The sequence below is a fragment of the Oreochromis aureus genome, linkage group 7 (genome assembly GCF_013358895.1).
Source record: "Oreochromis aureus strain Israel breed Guangdong linkage group 7, ZZ_aureus, whole genome shotgun sequence".
Classification (NCBI taxonomy): domain Eukaryota; kingdom Metazoa; phylum Chordata; class Actinopteri; order Cichliformes; family Cichlidae; genus Oreochromis; species Oreochromis aureus.
The window spans coordinates 9,199,578-9,218,628 of NC_052948.1; the positions used below are offsets into that span (position 1 = coordinate 9,199,578).

General features: G+C 39.2%; 1 protein-coding gene across 2 annotated transcripts in view; it reads left to right on the plus strand.

Annotated features, from left to right (window-relative positions):
- The window catches only part of mapk8ip2 (mitogen-activated protein kinase 8 interacting protein 2), a 34,637-nt gene extending 16,038 nt beyond the window's left edge, over positions 1-18,599 (plus strand). Inside the window, exons 3-14 of one of the 2 annotated variants that reach the window (XM_031737206.2) lie at positions 11,455-11,694; positions 11,816-11,894; positions 12,207-12,410; positions 12,813-15,009; positions 15,190-15,401; positions 16,008-16,083; positions 16,717-16,889; positions 16,981-17,090; positions 17,173-17,295; positions 17,425-17,495; positions 17,589-17,687; positions 18,470-18,599. In XM_031737206.2, the coding sequence (XP_031593066.1) occupies positions 11,455-11,694; positions 11,816-11,894; positions 12,207-12,410; positions 12,813-15,009; positions 15,190-15,401; positions 16,008-16,083; positions 16,717-16,889; positions 16,981-17,090; positions 17,173-17,295; positions 17,425-17,495; positions 17,589-17,687; positions 18,470-18,542 (3,657 nt within the window). In that variant the 3' untranslated portion in view covers positions 18,543-18,599. The remainder of the gene's footprint in view (positions 1-11,454; positions 11,695-11,815; positions 11,895-12,206; positions 12,411-12,812; positions 15,010-15,189; positions 15,402-16,007; positions 16,084-16,716; positions 16,890-16,980; positions 17,091-17,172; positions 17,296-17,424; positions 17,496-17,588; positions 17,688-18,469) is intronic. The other variant, XM_039614134.1, reaches the window with a different exon arrangement.
- The last annotated feature ends 452 nt before the right edge of the window (positions 18,600-19,051 follow it).

The following is a 19,051-nucleotide window of genomic DNA, read 5'->3' on the forward strand; positions in this document are numbered from 1 at the left end:
AGAAAAACCCAATAATCCACATTTCACTATTTCGTTCTTTGGTTCAGATTTGGATTCTGTATTGTTCTTTATTTGTTATTATTTTGTCATAAAATAAATCAACCAAATAACTTAAGCTGTGTGACAGCACCTTGCGTTTACGCCAGGCTGTGAACTGCCCTGAAGCTACACCCCCTTTTACCCCATTTACTTTCTCAATCTTAGTTTAAACTATTCCTGACCTTCCCCTTCTCTCGTCTGATCATCTCAAGTACGTCCTGTACCAAATTTGCTTCCTCTTTTCAAGCCCACATTTAATTACAAGCTCTAATACATTTGCCCTATATTGCTGTCTCGACGTGTTTCCTGTCAACTTAACAGAGTTATTCTCAAAACTCAAAAAGGTCACGTAGACATTCGCTTAGTAACCCTAAAAGAGCACCTTTCATGTAGCTAATCGCATATATTAACACCCCCCTTTTTGTGACACATCTCATGTGTTACAAACTCAAAATCCTTCACTCAGGTTAGGGAATTAAAAGAAAAGTTTAGTCCTATCACATTATGTATAAATGCTCCATAACTTCAAACCTGTGTTTAAGGAATGAAATCAAATTAATCATCATGTCAAATCCTTTCTTGGCTCCATCCACAGCCTGCATCCTTGACCTGGAAACAAAACCTGTGTGTTAACCAGAACATCACCTTTTATACTCAGTTTTCCACTTATGATCCAACCTGTGTTATAACAGAAAAGTTAAAACAGAACAATTATCAGTCATGTGTCCAACCTTAGTCCAGTCTTTTGTCAGTGTCCAGTCGGTCCAACCTATGGTCTGCCTGGTCCGTCCAGTCACCATCCATTTACACACATTGACTCACACGCATTACCATCAGGTATTGCTGACAGTGGAGACTATCTCGCAAATATTCAGTCTTCACTCTCAGCAACATCAACTCATTTATTTGTTTTACTTTGTTTTTAAGAAAATAGTTCTTTCTGCTTTTAGACTGGATTGGCTCATGGCAATCCTTTTTAGACAGAGACTTAGCCTTCTCCTCTGCCTATTGTAATCTGGAGAAGGTCACCGAGAATTTTCAGCGCTGTTATCCACTCTTTTGCAGGCCTGCTTAGAACAAAATGAGAGAAAAAGAGAGCTGAGTATTAGCTCATCAAAGTACAAAACAAAATCACCTGACAGGTTTTTTCTTTCTAAGTGCACTGTTACAAAACCAATCGGCCACCTTAAACATGTCCATCTTTATTAAAACTCCCCTTTAAAAACAAAACAACAACCTCAAAAAAATCTTCAACAATCTTAAATTTCACCCATTCAACACACTACAAACCTCGCCAAAAGCTACACCGTTTCAGTACACAACCATAACCCCATTAAGCACATTACCATACTCAGATTCAGCCTAACACCTTATAACAATGTGTCAACACTAATTTATAAACCTCTTAATCAAATTTGCACCTCTGAACAATCTACCCCTCCTTTAAGGCCTCAATCACACACACAGCAAGCTCCTCTGTCCACATTCACACGAGCTTTCGAACTTTTTGCATACTCAGCCATATCTCAACAATTTAACTTGGCAAGAGAAATACTTTTTAAACTTTATCACATTATTGAATTATTTTCATTTTCTTTCTATACTAATCACTTGTTTTGATCACTCAGTGCAAAAGCACTGCTAAGTCACTCTTTTTAAACTACTTTAATCACTTTTTCGTATAACTGATTTCCTTGTCATCTAACTTCTTTTGAGTTTTTCCTCAACGTTACTTTATCCAAGTGTATTTTATTCAACATCCACACCATTTTAACACTCCTGAAATTAGCAACCTTATTTAATTACATATGTTTGTATTCTTAGCCAGGTTTTAATCGCATTAATCTTCATGAGCTTATCTTTATAAGGTTAGTGCATTTTCTGTTTGTATGTGTAATTTTATCAATGTTTCTTTGTGATCCTTGTGATCTTGTAAATGTTTCTTTTGCAGTGTTTCAAACTCCTTTTGACAAGGTGTGTTTTCTCTCTGGCTCATCACTGGTCATTGTTAGTGGCATTTCCCTTCGCCTGTGCCCAGCGGCTGTACCCTTGAAGTCCCGTCTCCTCCAGTGACTCCAAGGTCACTCCGGGACTTAGGTTCAAGCAATCGTGACTGCGCCTTGCCTTAGGTTGTCCCAGGGTTTCGAGGTGGGATCTTACCCGTCATGGGCTGTCCAGCCTTCCATGCTGCCTTATACGGGGCCAACTGGGCAAGGGTGTTATCAGGTCTAGGGGACACACTGGTTCTGGAAATTAAAGGAGTGTAAACTGCTTTCTTTATTTCATGTGTGTATTAAACTTTCCAACAATAATTTCACATGTAACAGTTAGTGTACGTGCATTTTCAATTCATTAATGTAATTGTCAGTTCATGTATTTATTTCTCTCAGTCTGTCCCTTTTCTAAAACCTGTAATTAATATAATTTTATTACTTTATTACTTTACTTAAAACATGCATTCGCTTCATCTTCTTAGAATTTAACTCGTCTGCCTATTTCTCTGGGTGCTCCCCTGACATCATCAATCACTCACACAGCAGCACAGTATTTCCTATTTCTCTTTCCTGTTTCTACAGATTAATCAAACACTTGTTTTTTCATATTTACAGTCTACAAACCCTCTTTAGTTTTACTAAGTCTTGGTCTAAAAACAATACACCCTCTTCTCACACACTTTTCAGTATACTAATTTTTGCATTTGTCAGTTTTTTTTTTTTTTTTTTTTTTTTTTTACTTCATTCACACAATCCTTTCATAATCGTCTCACACACACTGCCTTTTCTCTCAGACTTGGACTTTTCACTCATTCTCCTATTGTACCTACCCAGACTTATTATTACTTATATTACTTTGTACAACTCACACAGAATCATTAAAATCCAGTACAACATTCATACACTTATAATCACCCCATACACGCTTTCCTAACAGTCTTACAGGGAGTTTTAGAGGGAGTTTTATCAAGCGCGCAGATCTCTATCAAACATGCTTGTTTACAATCAGGAAGGGAAGTAGACAACCCTCAGTAACTGCGTCTGTCCTCTTAAAAGAGAAAGAGTTTTATATAATCTTGGTATTCTTATTTTATTCTATTGTATACATCATTCTGTTCTATTTTATTTTATGGCATTCCAGTGTTTTCTGATTTCTACTGCATAACTTTGCGCTTTTGCTTTAACAAAAGAAATTTCCCACCTCTGGGACTGACACAGGTCATCTTTATCTTTAACTAGCCCAAATGAAATTCTAGTCCAATGCACACATGTGTTCCAGTTTAAAATTAAAGAGGAAGTAACTCACCCCTAACAATTTTATGTGTGTGTCAATGTCTGTGTCACTTTAAATTAAAAAGGTGAACACATATGTGGTGAGTCCCCTCAATTTACACAAAATATGACATTAAATATCTTTTCTAATTCCTGTTCTTCTTTAAACACCATGAATGACCTCCAGGTCATAACCTTTGGACTTATAACTCTAACATAGGTCCACACAGGGCACCAAGCACAGAGAAAATTCAACCTCAGTGCTTCAAAATTCTCCTCAAAATTCAGAAACTGTTTCTGTCCTTTATCCATATCAACATAATTGTGAGTCCCCATTTACAACTTGTTCTTCACTTGTGTCACAACACCTCTAGTAATATCATCAGAATTACTTCAACATGGTAAACAATGATTTTCTCTTACAATCAACTTACCATTAAAACTCAAGATCGCCGCTGACTCGATTCTCTGAAATCCTGAGTCAGTTAAACACCTACTCATCTCACGGTGTTTTTTCAGACTCCCTTGTCTGAGCTCACTATTTTACCCTGGCATCTCCACCAAAATGTTATGATATCTTCATAGACCCAAAAGTAAGCATCATATTTCCCTAGTCAAAAGTCAAACCGTTACTCACAGTAATTTTTAATCTCACAGCCTTTGTGTTTTGAAACTAAAAAGAGGAAGGAACAGCGCCCAATTTAAACTGCGCATGTTGTCACTCAACAACACACACACAGAAAATGTAACTGTATATATTATCTCAAACTGAAACAGAACCCATCTAAAATCCTAAGACATCTTACTTGACACCCCAAAACACACATCGCTTACAGACATCTTTATTAATTAAATTATCTCAAATTCAATTTCAGTTCTCAGAACCCAGGTAACGGTCTTAAGTATCAACAGTTTATGTATCCTATCTCAAAACCCCCATAAAAGTCATACAGTCCTGGCAAGAAATAAAACTTTACTTACATATTGTAATAAACAAAACCAGCGTCTTAAGTACGTGCATCAGCAATGTGTAGCAGTCTCTATAAACTTCCTATCAGTCTTACACAGTTTTACCTAGTACAGACACGTGTCAAGCAAACCCCATACTCATATTCTACAGTTATCATGAAATACTTATCATAATCAACAACAGTCACACAAATATAATAAACATAAACTGCATTTCTTCCCTTAAAACACGGATTGAAGTCGTCATAAACCCTGGCTCTGCAGTCAGTCATTAGCCACTCATTCGTAAACAGGAAATGTCACTCTAAATAAGTCACAGGCATCTCATTTACATAGACACAGACACACTCTCAAAATAAACAGCCTGCTGCAGTGCCCGTGGCAGACAGAGCCTATATACAAACATAGAAATTATAACACAGAGACGTCTGATAAATTAAATAATATTTACAAGGCCTTAAATTGCACAACCTACATAATTTAGACAAAATTTGAATTAACCCTCCAAGGGACAAACTCCAAGTTTTTGATAATCAATGACCCAGTATCAGGTCCAACCTGTGTCTGGTCTAATTGCTAAAGTTCCTAAGTCAATTTAAAAGCGTCCAACGCCCAAGGTCCAACCTTTACTACCCAAACAAAGTGCATAAACCGTTCCAAACGGTAAACTGATCCAATCAGTAGCTATTTAGGAGCGTCGTTGTTCTCCACACTTGCCAAGTGAACTATCCCTCCCAGAGGAAGATGTCGATCGTCACCGACAAATTGGAAGCGTCACCTTCCGACAATGCACTTTCTTAGAACTTCCCACAGTTCCGTTCTAGAAAAATTTACTTGTATTTTAAAGACATCCTATGAAACCACAAAACCGACTGTATTGATGTCCAAGCCCAGCTTTATATTCAATTATAACTGTATGACCATATACAGATTTCAAATTACCTAATCCTAAATTCAGTAGTCCAACTACTTTAAATTCTCTTTCCTTAGCAGTCCAACTGCATTTCCTTTAATCAGTACTGTCACTTAACCTTACATTATCATTACTTCAACTTCAATTCTCATGAGATTTTCACCAAAATCAAAACAGACTTTTACCAGTAATTTTCAGTGAGTAGACTTTCAATTTTGTCAGACCCAATTCAGCACTGTTTGGAAATAATTCAACAGGTAGTGCCTTACCTTTGAATAAGCCGGCTTATGTCCACTCACTTCGACCACTGACTCGTGTCTGCCTGTTTGAGCACCTTGGACCCTCTCAGTCTCAACCTCCAACTCTCTCTACTCAACCTCGGCCAATGCACCAAATGTTACGGGTTCGAAATTGAGGATGAGAGTAAAACAATGATGGTCCAGAAGAGGTCAATCAAACAATTGATTTTAATGAATGCACGCAGCGTGGAGAGGTGCAAACTGCAAAACAGTTGTACATCTCTGCCCAAAATACACTCTAGATTGCTTTTATAACATCAGGGTATTGTAACGCCCCTTCTTGCGCTTACAAACACATAATTTGCATGTACAGAACATTCATGTATTTTAAGAATTAAATGCAACATAGAGGTTCCTCCTTGTGGCATACTCTTCCGAATATGGTGATGACCTAAGGCCTTTGAGGTCACCATGGGCTGGACATCCTTACGTCACCTGTAACTAAGCAAACTCAAATACCACAAGAAGCTGAATACATTCAGGCCTTTGCTCAGCTACTATTTTACTGTAACAATATACTCAGCATATGAGTTATGATACATATATATTTAACTCAATCATTTTAAAGTAGTTATAACTGCACCTGTAATAAACATGTTAATATTTGATTATGATAACCCCTATAATATAAATTATAACATAATGCCAGCAGCTTCAATAAACACTTTGATGAAATGATAATTAATGCAATGACAAAGATGATGGTTATATAAAATAATCCCTGTAATTCCACAGAATCTATGAGATAGATGCAATCCAAACCATTGCAGTGAATTTCCTTTAATACCAACAGTGTGTTCTAGTCCCTGTATTAAAATATTAGATATGACCACAAGTACTGAATCCTGCACTGAGGTCTAACAGGACATGTATGGAGATGTGTCCACTGTCAGAGGCCATGAGAAGATCATTTATAACCTTCTCTAGTGCTGCTTCTGTGCTATTTTGAACCCTAAATCCTAAGTGAAACTCTTCATTCTTCTGTAGATGATCACCTCTTAGTAATATTGAAACTAATGATATGTCATTCATGAAGTCATTACTAGATAAACCCAAAGAAGTTGATTCTCTTCATCTGGACGTAGCGTTTTAAGTGGGAAAAACATTTCGTTTGCCATATGTCAGGACAATATGTGATAATGATTACTTAGAAGACTGTGATTAAAACTGCTCATTTACAGTTTAAGAAAAGCCAATTGAGTATAATAATAAATTAATAAATGAAATGGAGGCTGTAATTTTATCTACATGAATGTTTAAATCTCCTACAATAATAATTTTTCTGAGCTGAGCACTAAATCAGATAAAAAGTCTGAGAAATCTGATACAAACTCTGAATAAGGGCCAGGTGGACGATAGATAACAGCTAAAATTGATCTTTTTTTTGCGTGTTTTCCAAAGCAATGCTAATAGTTTTCAAATGAATAATAACTGTCTGGGTCTTTAGTTTATTGTTAGGTTACAACAAAATCTGCTGCCATTCCTCCACCTCGGCCTGTGCTGTGAGGATTCGGACAGTATGACTTGGGGGTGCTGACTCATTTAAATTAACGTATTCATCCTGCTGTAATCAGGTTTTTGGAAGGTGGTGTAGGTATTTAATAATTTACTACCATGAACTTAGAAGAGAGAGAGACCTAATGTTTAACAGTTCACACATTTTACATTTGGTACAGTTGAAACGATATTTTGTTTTCTTTGTAATTTTTTATCATTAAAATATTTTCAGCTGGTATTTTGTTTATTGAGGTCATGATGAGGTCACGGCATTCTGTTGGAATAATAATTATAGTCTCTGTTAAGTTAAGCTGCTGAGTGTGTGGGTCGATTGGGATAATTAGATTTGGGAGTATACCTAAAAATGGTTTGGATCTTGAGGACATCAGATGCACATCAGCAGAAGCCCTGACTGCTCAGTTCACAAACAAGAAAGCACAGGCCAGAGACAGTGTCGGTCCTCGTTATGTTACATCATTGCCCAAAGGAAGTAATCTTGCTGACATAGGATAGATTGGACACACACCCAGTTGCCCTTTGAGTGTTTGTGTATGTGTAGATAACAAAGAAAGAAGGGCAGGAGAGAGAATTTCATGCACATCGTGCTTCACATGGTGTTTGATTCTGCCTGCATCAGTAGGGTGTATGACAGTTTGGCAGCTCCTCATCAGCAGAAACAGCAGTCTCTTCCTCATGCACCACACTGTGCTGATGAAGAAAGAAGCTTTTGGTTTTGATGTCAGCACGATTTGCTCATATTGGGCAGCACGTCTTTGATGTTTAGGACGAACAGCCAATCTGAACAGTGAGATTATCCTGCGGCCTCAATCCCCCACTCTGATTAATTCTAATTTGTTATGGTGTTCAAGTCTTAATCTGCAGAACACTTTGGGTTTGTGGCAGGCACACACACACACATGTGACCAAAACAACCAGACACATGTGATTTTTGATTGAGGAAGCAGTTATTCGCAACCAGATGCCAAAATTCTACAGCGCTTTTGGCCCTGGTTGTCCGTTTCCACAATCTGTAATGTCACTATTGGTTCAGTTTGATGGTATTCTTTCAAGCTTTCAAGCTTTCAAACAAGAGCGACCACAATCCCAAGCCTTTTATTTGTGTATCACCCAAACAAACACACAACTCTTTTCTGCCTCGCGTTGCCCCTGACTCTTGACTTTCTGTCCTTCTAATAGCATCTCTGCCTCTCCAGAGCCCCTGATTGAATGGCATGAGCACATGCATAATTCAGTATGTGACAGAGCAGGGGTGCCTGTGTCTCAGCTGTGATGCAACTCTGATTTTAAAATGTGGAAATATAAATGATACACTGAAAGATGGAGTCCATTATATGTCATACAGCTTTACATGCACCCACATACAGACAGATAAAATTAGATAGACAGACAGACAGCCTGTACATACTTATAGTTATAGCATATTCATAACATACCTTCATATTGTGTACATTGTAACATACCCATAATAGACCCATATTTTGTACCCTCATACCTATAACAGACCAATTTCTGTAATATATCTATATATCTATATTATTGCTAATATATATTTTGTAATATATCTATATTATGGCTAAAGCACTTACTGGATGGATGCAAACTGCATTTCGCTGCCTTGTACTTGTGACATGTGCAATGACAATAAAGTTGAATTCTATTCTATTCTAGATAGGAGAAATGGCTTTTTCTATACTTTTACAGTTGTGCCTGTGGAAAAGAAATGTCTTTTTATACATTAAAGGAATATATAGATGAAAAGAGACACTTCTAAATACATAAGTCATCCCAAAACCAAATGAAAATTTATTCTGGGCAAAGAATAAAGGTTCAGCATGCCCTAAACATTTAGGGAGCTAGTTTTAATTATCTTAGATTTGTATCAGATACATGCCTTCTATAGGTTGCCGATGACCTCTTAATTTTCCACACCTATATAATGGTGACTCTACAATGACAACTTTCTCTTATAGTTTCTGCTGTCATTAGTCAAGATAGTGCACAGCTCTATGAAACCCAAAGCTTTTACTCCACTGGGGAATTAGCTTAAAATGGAGCTACCATCTTACTGATCTTCTGATATGTAGCACCAGCAGAATCAGTAGATCGAGTTAGCCATGCTGAACAAGACTCTCGTCTCTTAATTAGAGATCAAAAAGCTTGTTTTTTTGTAACTGCTATGTTTCTTTGGTAACTGCTATGTAAGAACAGAGCTGTTTAACATGACTATGAATGAGGGCATGCTTGATCAAGTCTGCTGAGTGACAGGGGAGGGACAGTCACAGGGTTAGTGAGGATGTCCTTGGGACCTGAAAACCATGGAGATTGAATCTCGCCAACGTACAACTCTTATTTATAGTTTTTCTTTTTTTCTCTACCTGCCTGTCTGTCAGGTGGCCTTGTCTCCTGACAGCAGGAAATATTTTCCCTGGCAGATGTGGCATTTTCACAGCTCACTGATGAATCTGTAGATTTTTACACACTCATGGAGTTGTAGGTCATATATCCCCAGTGATGGATAATAATGGTTCAGTGTTTGCTGCAGCTTTGCTGCAAACATTTGATTGCATCGTAATAGATCATTCATGCAAAAATAGGTATGTTAATTAGATGTTGATATGCAATATTATGTGTACTTGATGGGTATAGACTGAGTGTGCATTTCAGTTGCTGTGGCACAAAGTGGCTGCATCCAGCATCAGCAGAACTGTAAGTGGTAGACGGGTGAGAGAGTTAGCTTTGATTCCTCCATTAAACAGACTGCACTGAGAGGTGGAGAAACTGCTGTGCTGTCCAAAATAAACAAGCAGGCAAATCAATCCTTGGAACTCCATTATAAAATTCAAAGCAGGGGAGAGATAATTAAAACAAAACAAAACAAAAAAAAACACCCACAAATATTTGGTGGAGTGATCATGCTCTTTTTTTTAAACTTGCACGCGTGTTGTTTTTTTTACTCAGTTGTTCTAGTTCCTTAGGGAAATATTTGGTAGAGATGACTGTAGTTGAGTAGCCTCGAGTCCTACTTGAGGCATTTATATTATTTAAAAAATACTTAAAATGTATTAAAATGTATATTCATACGACAGCCCTTCAAGGTGTAGTCTCATAGTTTAGTAATTAAGCCTGTATTATTACCTTTGCTCCATTAGTACATATTGGAACGTATAGCAAAACACACAAGCAGGCCAATGAAGGTGTAGCCTATGAAACCTGAAAGTCATTTACTACATGGGTTTCCGGTAAACTAGCTGAAACCTGAGACATGCCTGATTGATCCACTTTCATGTCAGCGGCCCCCACCCCTCCTTCTCCTTCTCCTTCTCTGTAATCATTGCATTACGTCTCCCCTTTGTTCTTTGAGCAGTTCATCGACTTTACTGGTCTGCTGTTTGACTTTCTGAAAATGTTTTGCAATGTGACTTTGTACAGTTGTGCTCAAATGTTTATCATGTGCCTTAATGTCATTAATTTTAGGCTTTTAGTGATTTATTTGAGCTGTTCCTTTTCCAGGGTGGAATGACTGTGCAGAATATGTCTTTAATGACTTAGAAAAAAGAAGTGGGTGAAAAAATTTGATTTTATTTTGGAGAAAAGTATAAAAAGTATACATACACACCCACTATTTGGTTAAATATCTCGGTAGCCATCAATAATCTTCTGGAATGCTGTAGAATCATCTGTTCACCAAGGAAAAAGAAATCAAAGAAAATCATTAAAAGTCCAACATTATCATTACATTTATGCAAAAATGAGGTTTGTTCCTCAAATAACAAAAGCCTGGTTTGAAGACCCAAAAGTAAGATTGAAACATACTGTAAAGCTTATCTGTTGTGCTCCTTTACAGCTCTAGCACATTTATATTCTCTTTGTTTCAAATTGTCCCATTAGACAAACCCTTAATCCAGGTCTAAAACAATTATTTTGAGTTCTCATCATTAAAAAACAAAAACAAATTATATTCTAAAAGGTTAGCCCAAAAATGTCAGCTGGCATTTCAACTTTGGATTATGAGTGAAGAATTAGCCTTAATTGTGGACTTTTTTTGTGTGCCTTTTCAGTAGCTATAGTTTTTATGTACACAAAACTGTAACAATTACCTATAAAATGATTTTTCGTATTTGTTTTCTTTGTTAATGTAAAAAAAAAAAAATACTCTATAATGTTTCAAAAAAATTGCTGTACAAAACATTGTTGAGGGCTACACTTAACTTCTTTGGTTTATGTACGCACACACACATTCATGTATTCATGAGTGTGCATGGCAGCTGATCACTGCTGGTGTTGGTATATGTTTATTTCTTTTTCCTTGATGCTGCTCTGCTAATTTTACTGATTTCCCAGATAGGCCTGTTCTCCTCCTTGTTTCTTTTCTGTTGTCAGAACAGCTGATGCTTTAATAATATCGCTGATAATAAAGATGTGGATCACTCTCTCTCTCTGTGTATCTCAGGACTCCCTTATTCTGGAGAAGAATGACATACACCACCCAGTCTGCTCCTTTCAGGACGACTTTCAAGAGTTTGAGATGATTGATGATGAAGATGAAGATGACGAGGAGGAAGATGAAGAGGATGAAGAGGTTGATCCTGATGCACCTCCCTCCCCCTCAGCCTCCCCTCCTCCTTCTCCTACTCTTGGCACTCTAAAGAGCAGACCCACCACACTGAACCTAACCACTGCTGTGTCGCAGGTAAGCATACTGAGGCTCTGATCCCAAACACATTGCATCAACAAACTGTTTGATGTGTGTTTTGAAGTAGTTGCTTGCAATTTATCACTAACAATAGTGTTTGTCTCTCTGTCATCTTTAGGATTCACTGAACAACAATAGCAGTCTATCCCCAAAGAAAGGAAGCTGGCAGGACTCTTTGCGCAACCCAGCCTCACAGGGTTAGAACATCATTAGTTATTTATTTGAAAAAAAAATTGCTGTGACCTGATACTGTATGTTTTCTTTCATATTTTTATTTGGCTTTCTATTTCACAAAACAGCTATATTCTTTGTATAAGCTTTAAAATGTATAACTAACATAAAATAATAGGCTGATCTATTAATCCTATAGAAAGACCGTGCTACTGGATTTTATTCTCTGAATATCTTAATGCTTTTTTTGTTTAGTAATTGTTCCACATGAGAATTCTATTCAGATACTATTATCAACAGTATAACACACAGGGAATAAAAATCTGTTGAACCTCCAGGTCGTCTGTCTCCAACCCACTCATGTCTGGAGGATGGTAGCCATGTGACAGGCCAGTGCCCAGCCTCTCCAATTTCCCAGGTCCCAGGGTCCCAGAGCAAAGGTACTCCACCAAATCAGACAGGGGAGGGCGGGAACCCCCAGTCTCCTCATAGGCCCCTCCTCTGCGACATGGAGGGCAACAGGCGAGAGAGGCCCGAATACGGTAACAAGAAGGCCAGCTCAGCAACCTTAGATCATCTCATTGATCACTGTTATTTAGTGCTGTATTGTGATGTGAATTTGACTTCAGTGATGCACAAGATCAGCAAAAATCTCTCATGCTGATTCTCATAAACCAAATCATATTTTTTTAATACTTAAAATATTTATGGTTTTGACAATGAAAAGTTTGCTGAACTTGTTCATGCTGCTTTCCATTTTCAGCTCATTGTGGATTCCTTTATATTGACAATCATTGTTTTATTGCTTTATTCTAATCTGCTCTCATTAATTGTAAACTCTTCTCACATGCCATCTTATTTCATTATGCAATCTCACCATAATTAACTTCAAAATCACCTACCAGCCTCTAATCTCTGGTTTATTTCACCTTTTATCGTCATAGGCTCGTTTGGTCAACATAAGTCTCACCCATGTTCTGGTGATGCTACCGATCCAAAGGCTGATCCCTCAATACAGACAACCAGAGTACCCTCCGTAGATGAGCACTCCCAGTGTTCGGACACAGAGGTGGACCACGATCTCAACAGCGACCACAACCACAAGCACTCAAACCGGCGTGCTACTGATACCTACACCATCACCAGCGAGTCAGGCATGGAGCCAGAGAATGACCTAGATCCAGATGGAACCAGCCGCTGCTTGTCATCCACCGCACCCATGGGAGCTAACGATGGTGCAGATACACCCTTGTCTGATGAGGAGCTGGAGAAAGACTTTGACGTAGAGTTTATGTGTAAGGAGGCCTACGATATGGTTTGTAAGGAGAATCACTCATCATATGTGGAATTCCCCTCCATTGAACCCTCTGAGCCCGCTTCCTTCTCTAGTTATGTTTCATCTAGCCACTCAGAAAATATCGACCAGTCCAACAGTTCAGATGCTCGAGAAGCGTCGAATGTGGAGGCAGCAGCTAACGACTCCACCTCTCCATCCTCAGACCCAGGAATAGCAGATATGAACCAACGGGGTTATGTGACTTCAGACCAGGACAAAGACCTTAGCTCTCCAGGCTCTGATTCTGACATTGAAGGGGAGCTGGAAGCAGCATTTGCTTGTGGTGGTCCTGTTGTCTCCAACATGATCTCATCAATCTCAGAGACAGAGCTGGACTTGACCAGTGATGAAAGTAGTAGTGGACGCTCATCTCACCTTACCAACTCCATCGAGGAGGCCAGCTCACCTACGTCAGATCAGGAACTGGATCCAGACACAGAGTTGGAGCAGGACAGTGGAATTGTTGGTCTGAAAACATCTCTACTTCTAGGTCAGCCAGATCCAATCAAAGAAGGCTCTCCTCTACCCTCTCCATCCCCACTACCCTCGCCCACAATTGCTACACCATCTCCCGTTGATTCACCTATCTTACCCCGTGAGGCCTATGACGATGGTCAAGCTCTTACAGGGCTGCAGAATGTGGATGAAGACCTGCCCTGCGAGCACCAAGCTGACCCAGATGAGACACTTCCTCCAGCTCAATGCAGTGAGGATAGTCTCTCCAGACAGATGGTGCTCCAGATAGAACCAGATCACAGCCTAGAGAGCTTCAAACGCTCCTTCTACCTGCCAGTGGGACCCAGGCTAATGCCAAGCTCAGATGATTATGATGGAAGTGAAGGAGACTCTGAATCTGAAAGCGAAGATGACCTGAGTGAGAACTCAGACTCTCCATGGCTGCTTAGCAATTTGGTCAACAGGATGATCTCAGAGGGCTCCTACCCAATCAGCTGTCCTGAGGAGTGTTTCAAGAGGAAAGTGTCTGTGTCTGATACCATCTCACCATCCTCCGATATTGGAGATGGAGATGGCTTCAATGATGAGGACCAAGCTAAGAAAGTTGGAATGAATGGATCCCAGGAAAGAGGCAAAGAAAGTGAAGAATCAAGAAGTATTAACATGCAGTCTTCAAAAGGAGCAACAGTGATAAATTCTCATCTCTATATGAGCAATCCAACTGCTGATACCATAACCCCACTGATTTTAGAGTGTTGTGCAAACACCTCTTTGCATACTACTAAAGACTGTGACAAGAACTTTGTAGATAAACCATCTAAGAATGCCATGAGACAAGAAGATGATCCCGAGCCCAATAACGACTTGATGATGTTGGAGGAGAGGAAAGATCTCGACTCACCCAGCCTTAGTGAGAGTGTGATCAGCGACAAAGATGAAGGACGAGAAACAGAGCCCAAGCCAACGAGCCGTTCCTCAGCCTCTCTCGAGCGTATCACAGAAGTCAAACACAGCCTGACACTCGACATACCCAGTGCTCAGACTAACCGATGCTTCAGCCTCACTTATTCCACAGACAATGATGAAGAAGAGGACGATGCAGACTCTTATCCTTTCCTAGGTGGCTTAAGGAAGCAGTCCCGTAGAGGTAGTGACTTAGAGCTGGACAGTTCACCACCCATTGATTCCAGCGTGCAGAATCATCCCTTACCTGATCATGACCTCCCACTGTGTGAGAAAGACCTGGAACTGAGGCAGTCAAATGAAGACGATGGACTGGCCTATGACTCCATGAAGTACACACTAGTGGTGGATGAGAATACTACACTGGAATTGGTCAGCCTTAAAAGGTAGGGTCTGATAATATGTTTGAAAGCCAGTAAATTGAGTGTGTAGTGAGTCTGACACAAAAATCTCTCCTTTAGTTATGAAAATAGAACAATTTTCCTTATTGTGGACCTTATATCAACATAATCTTGCATTACAAATGTTTATAACGCCTTAAATTGGGATTCAACTTGTCTTCTCAGGTGCACTTCTGTTCTGAGTGATGACAGTGAGCTTTCAACTCTTTGCGATGAGGAGCCTTTGGGGACTGCTAACGTGGACTATGGTCATGATGATGAGGAGGAAGTGAGGCCAGAGCTTCTGAGCTCTTCTGAAGACTCTTCTCCCGAAGCTGACCTCCCTTTCTCCAAGAAATTTCTCAATGTGTTCGTCAACAGCACCTCCCGCTCCTCCAGTAAGTCATAAGCAATTCTGTTCTCTTATTATTAGGAAGTGTTCATTCTTATCTCTTCCCGAGAGGTAAAAGAGAAGATCGAGACTGCTCTAAAATATTACCCCTAAATATGTGATGATGCTCCGGTGGGTGTTATCTTACGTTAAGGATAAGAAATGGGGGGGAAACAGTTGGCCTGGCTCTGTCGAAAAATCCTGACTCCTTCAGCATTATTTCTAAAATTATCCACTCACAGTCTGCCCTTAGAATGAATAATGTATTAGGGTTCAACTCATCACTGTCAAAATGATATACTAAGATGTGATCCAAATATGGCAGGGTGCCCACACACGACTGATGGAAGGGCTCTACCAGAGCATCATCAGGCAGACCTCTTGTCTCAAGATTTATTTCTCTAATAAAGGGTGATTTGCATAATAAAAAAGCTCATTATAACAGCCCCCATTTTCATTGCATTTTTGATATAATCCATTACCCTGCATTTAGAGCTCACCTTACAGATTTGCATAATAAATGTTCCTCAACAAACAACAGGTTACGGAAAAAACAACATTTTTTTTCAAATAATAATCTGAGAGGTCTGAGTCATGTCTGTTTCCCATGTAGGCACAGAATCCTTTGGACTTTTCTCTTGTACCATCAATGGAGAAGAGAGGGACCAGACACACAGAGCAGTCTACAGGTAAAACAAAGTCAAGCTTGAAACTAGCACCACTGAAGGAACAATGGGCTGGGAGGTCAACCTCCCAATGGGATGACCTCCCAGTCCATTGTTCCTTCAGTGGTGCTAGTTTCAATCATTATGCAAATGTACTGTTTATAAGATTGAGGAAACCTGCAGTCAGCTGAGACTGAAGAAGTCACTTGGATGAGTGACAAAACGTTTCTCCCACTGAAAATGCTGCGTCCAGATGAACAGAATCAACTTTTGGGCAACACTAATTATTTTGGGGAGGAGGACAGATCAGACATCACGTGCATCTCTTTGCCACCCATAAAGACAAAGACAAGAAGAGAAAAGGCAAACAGTGCCTCGGTATTACACAGTACATGTTGTGTACAAATAATTTCACTTTTTTTTAACCATAGGTCTCATTCAAAATACCCCATATTTACAACTCTTTGCCTTCCTCTACCCACCCTATTATCTTTCTTTCCCAACTGTTTCATCACTGCCTCCCACAGGAAGCCACCTAAAACCCATAAAAGATCAAAATAACTCAGGTCTATAGGAGCAGGGACATCATGTAAGGAAACATCTTTTTACAAAGGCAGTTTCCTTTTTTTCCCTTGACTTCTCTGCTGCCCTCTGCAGGTTCATTCCCAGGCATGCAGATGAGCTGGAGCTGGATGTGGATGATCCCTTATACGTGGAGGAAGAAGAGGACGACTACTGGTACAGAGGCTATAACATGCGGACAGGGGAGAGGGGCATCTTCCCTGCCTTCTATGCTCATGAGGTCATAGGTCAATCCAAAGAGCTGCTGGGTGAGTGCAAGAAAACAGCAGCTTATTTTTTTGCTTTTTTTTACATTTTGAAAAAATGGCTCACATTTTCTATGCGTGTTACACTCTGTAGGAATGAAAAGGAATCCAGCGTGGATCGAGACTTTCAGCGTGCAGTTTTTGGGGTCTGTTGAGGTACCTTATCACCAAGGCAACGGCATTCTCTGTGCTGCCATGCAGAAGGTAAGAAAAGCACATTTACACTTTTACTATTATGGATTGTTTACTATGGGCAGGATACAAATGTGGTTTCTCTCTGTGTTAGATTGCAATATCAAGAAAACGGACGGTACATGTGCGACCTCCCTCTCTATGTGAGCTGGAGATTAGCTTGCAAGGAGTCAAACTGATTATGAGCCTGGAGGATGAATATGACACCCTTGATGAGGTATAAGACAAATAAACATAAATGACATGATTACTCAGGTAATCGGTTGTCCCTTTGCTTTGGGATTATGTTGCACTGCTTCATCAGTGACTGAATTCCACTTTTTTTTCTGTCTCTGTCTATATTTAGTATGACAGATGTAGTCACTTCTTCCAGATGAAGAACATCTCGTTCTGTGGATGCCATCCGAGGAACAATTGGTAATCAAACATATCCATCTTCTGCCCGTCCTGCTGCCACCGTACAGTGTAACATCCGACTGATTGCATTACACTGTTTTGTTCTCTCTGCAGCTACTTTGGCTTCATCACTAAGCACCCAATGCTGAACAGATTTGCTTGCCATGTGTTTGTGTCCCAGGACTCAATGCGACCTGTAGCAGAATGTGTCGGGTATGTCCAGTTCCACACCCACTGAGGGCCGTAGCTACAAAAACAAAAAAAGAAAGAAAGGACTCATAAAATAAAAAAACAATTGCTTTTGTTATTTATTTTAACTAAAAAAAAACCAAATACATTAAAAAATAAATTAAATTAAAGTAAATCATTAGGAAATAAATCTTTTAAAAAACCACACCACTGATTTCAACCGTTTAAGTTCTCAAACTAAGGGATTGCATTCACTTTGCATTTTTTTGCATATATTACACTAGAAGCCACAGTGCTTAATTTGACATATTTAAGTAATAAAAATGACTATTCAGCTACTACTTGCACATATCTTTGCTGGAATCTAATCTCAAAGTGTGGATTAAAGTGCATTTTATTACAAATCTCTTTTGCAGAATGCTTGACAGTAATCCAGTTTGGGTTTTTTTTTGTTATTTGCACACTAGCCATATGTTTGTGTACCTGTGTAGGGTTAAATGGCAGCAGAATTACTCATGTATTATTCAGCCACATTGTGTTTGAATAATTAAAGATGCACATTAGCCCACTCTCTGTGGCTGGATTAAGAGGAGGCGGCTGAGTACAGGATGGGCAAAAATGTTTCATCCATCAGATTCTCGCCATGAAGTCAACCAGAATTTGTGAAAAACAACTTCTGTTTTTGTGTCTTTCACACAAACATTGTGAAACATCAGAAACACTAAAAAGCCGTACAAAACTGAATCTAAAAATATCTAATACTCACAGGTAAATCTTTAGTCCTCATATGTCTGTATTTTCTGCAGACGAGCCTTCCAGGAGTACTACCAAGAGCATCTGGAATATGCCTGCCCCACTGAGGACATCTATCTGGAGTGAGAAATGTTGCCATGACAACCTTCTTCCTCCACAGCTTGTGTATGTTCATCAATTTTGCCACCAGAGGGCATTGTCAGTGGGGATTTTTTTTTCGCTCCATTGTAAAATACTCTTCTGTCCCTCTAAAACTGGGATCTTCATTTCTACAGTATGCTAGACATTTGACTGATTTCATTCATCCTTTTCTCTTTGTTTATTTCCATGATCTCAATGGATTGATTGCCTGTTTATTTAATCTTTTTCTATGATATAAAAATTAAGATGCTGAGCACCTGTTTATTTCAAGATTCTTCTTTCGAGATGAAAACAATGTACCTACTACTGCTGTATCACTTTTCAATGCATGGCTAGTAGGATTACTGCACACAGACACACCAAGAAATACACATATCCAAGTGAATGGCAAGCAGCTCAACAATCAGTAAAGGAACGGTGTCGAATCAAGACGTCGGTGTTTGAGTTAACTGTATATATGTTTTTGTTCAATACTGAAAAACAGGTCATTTAAT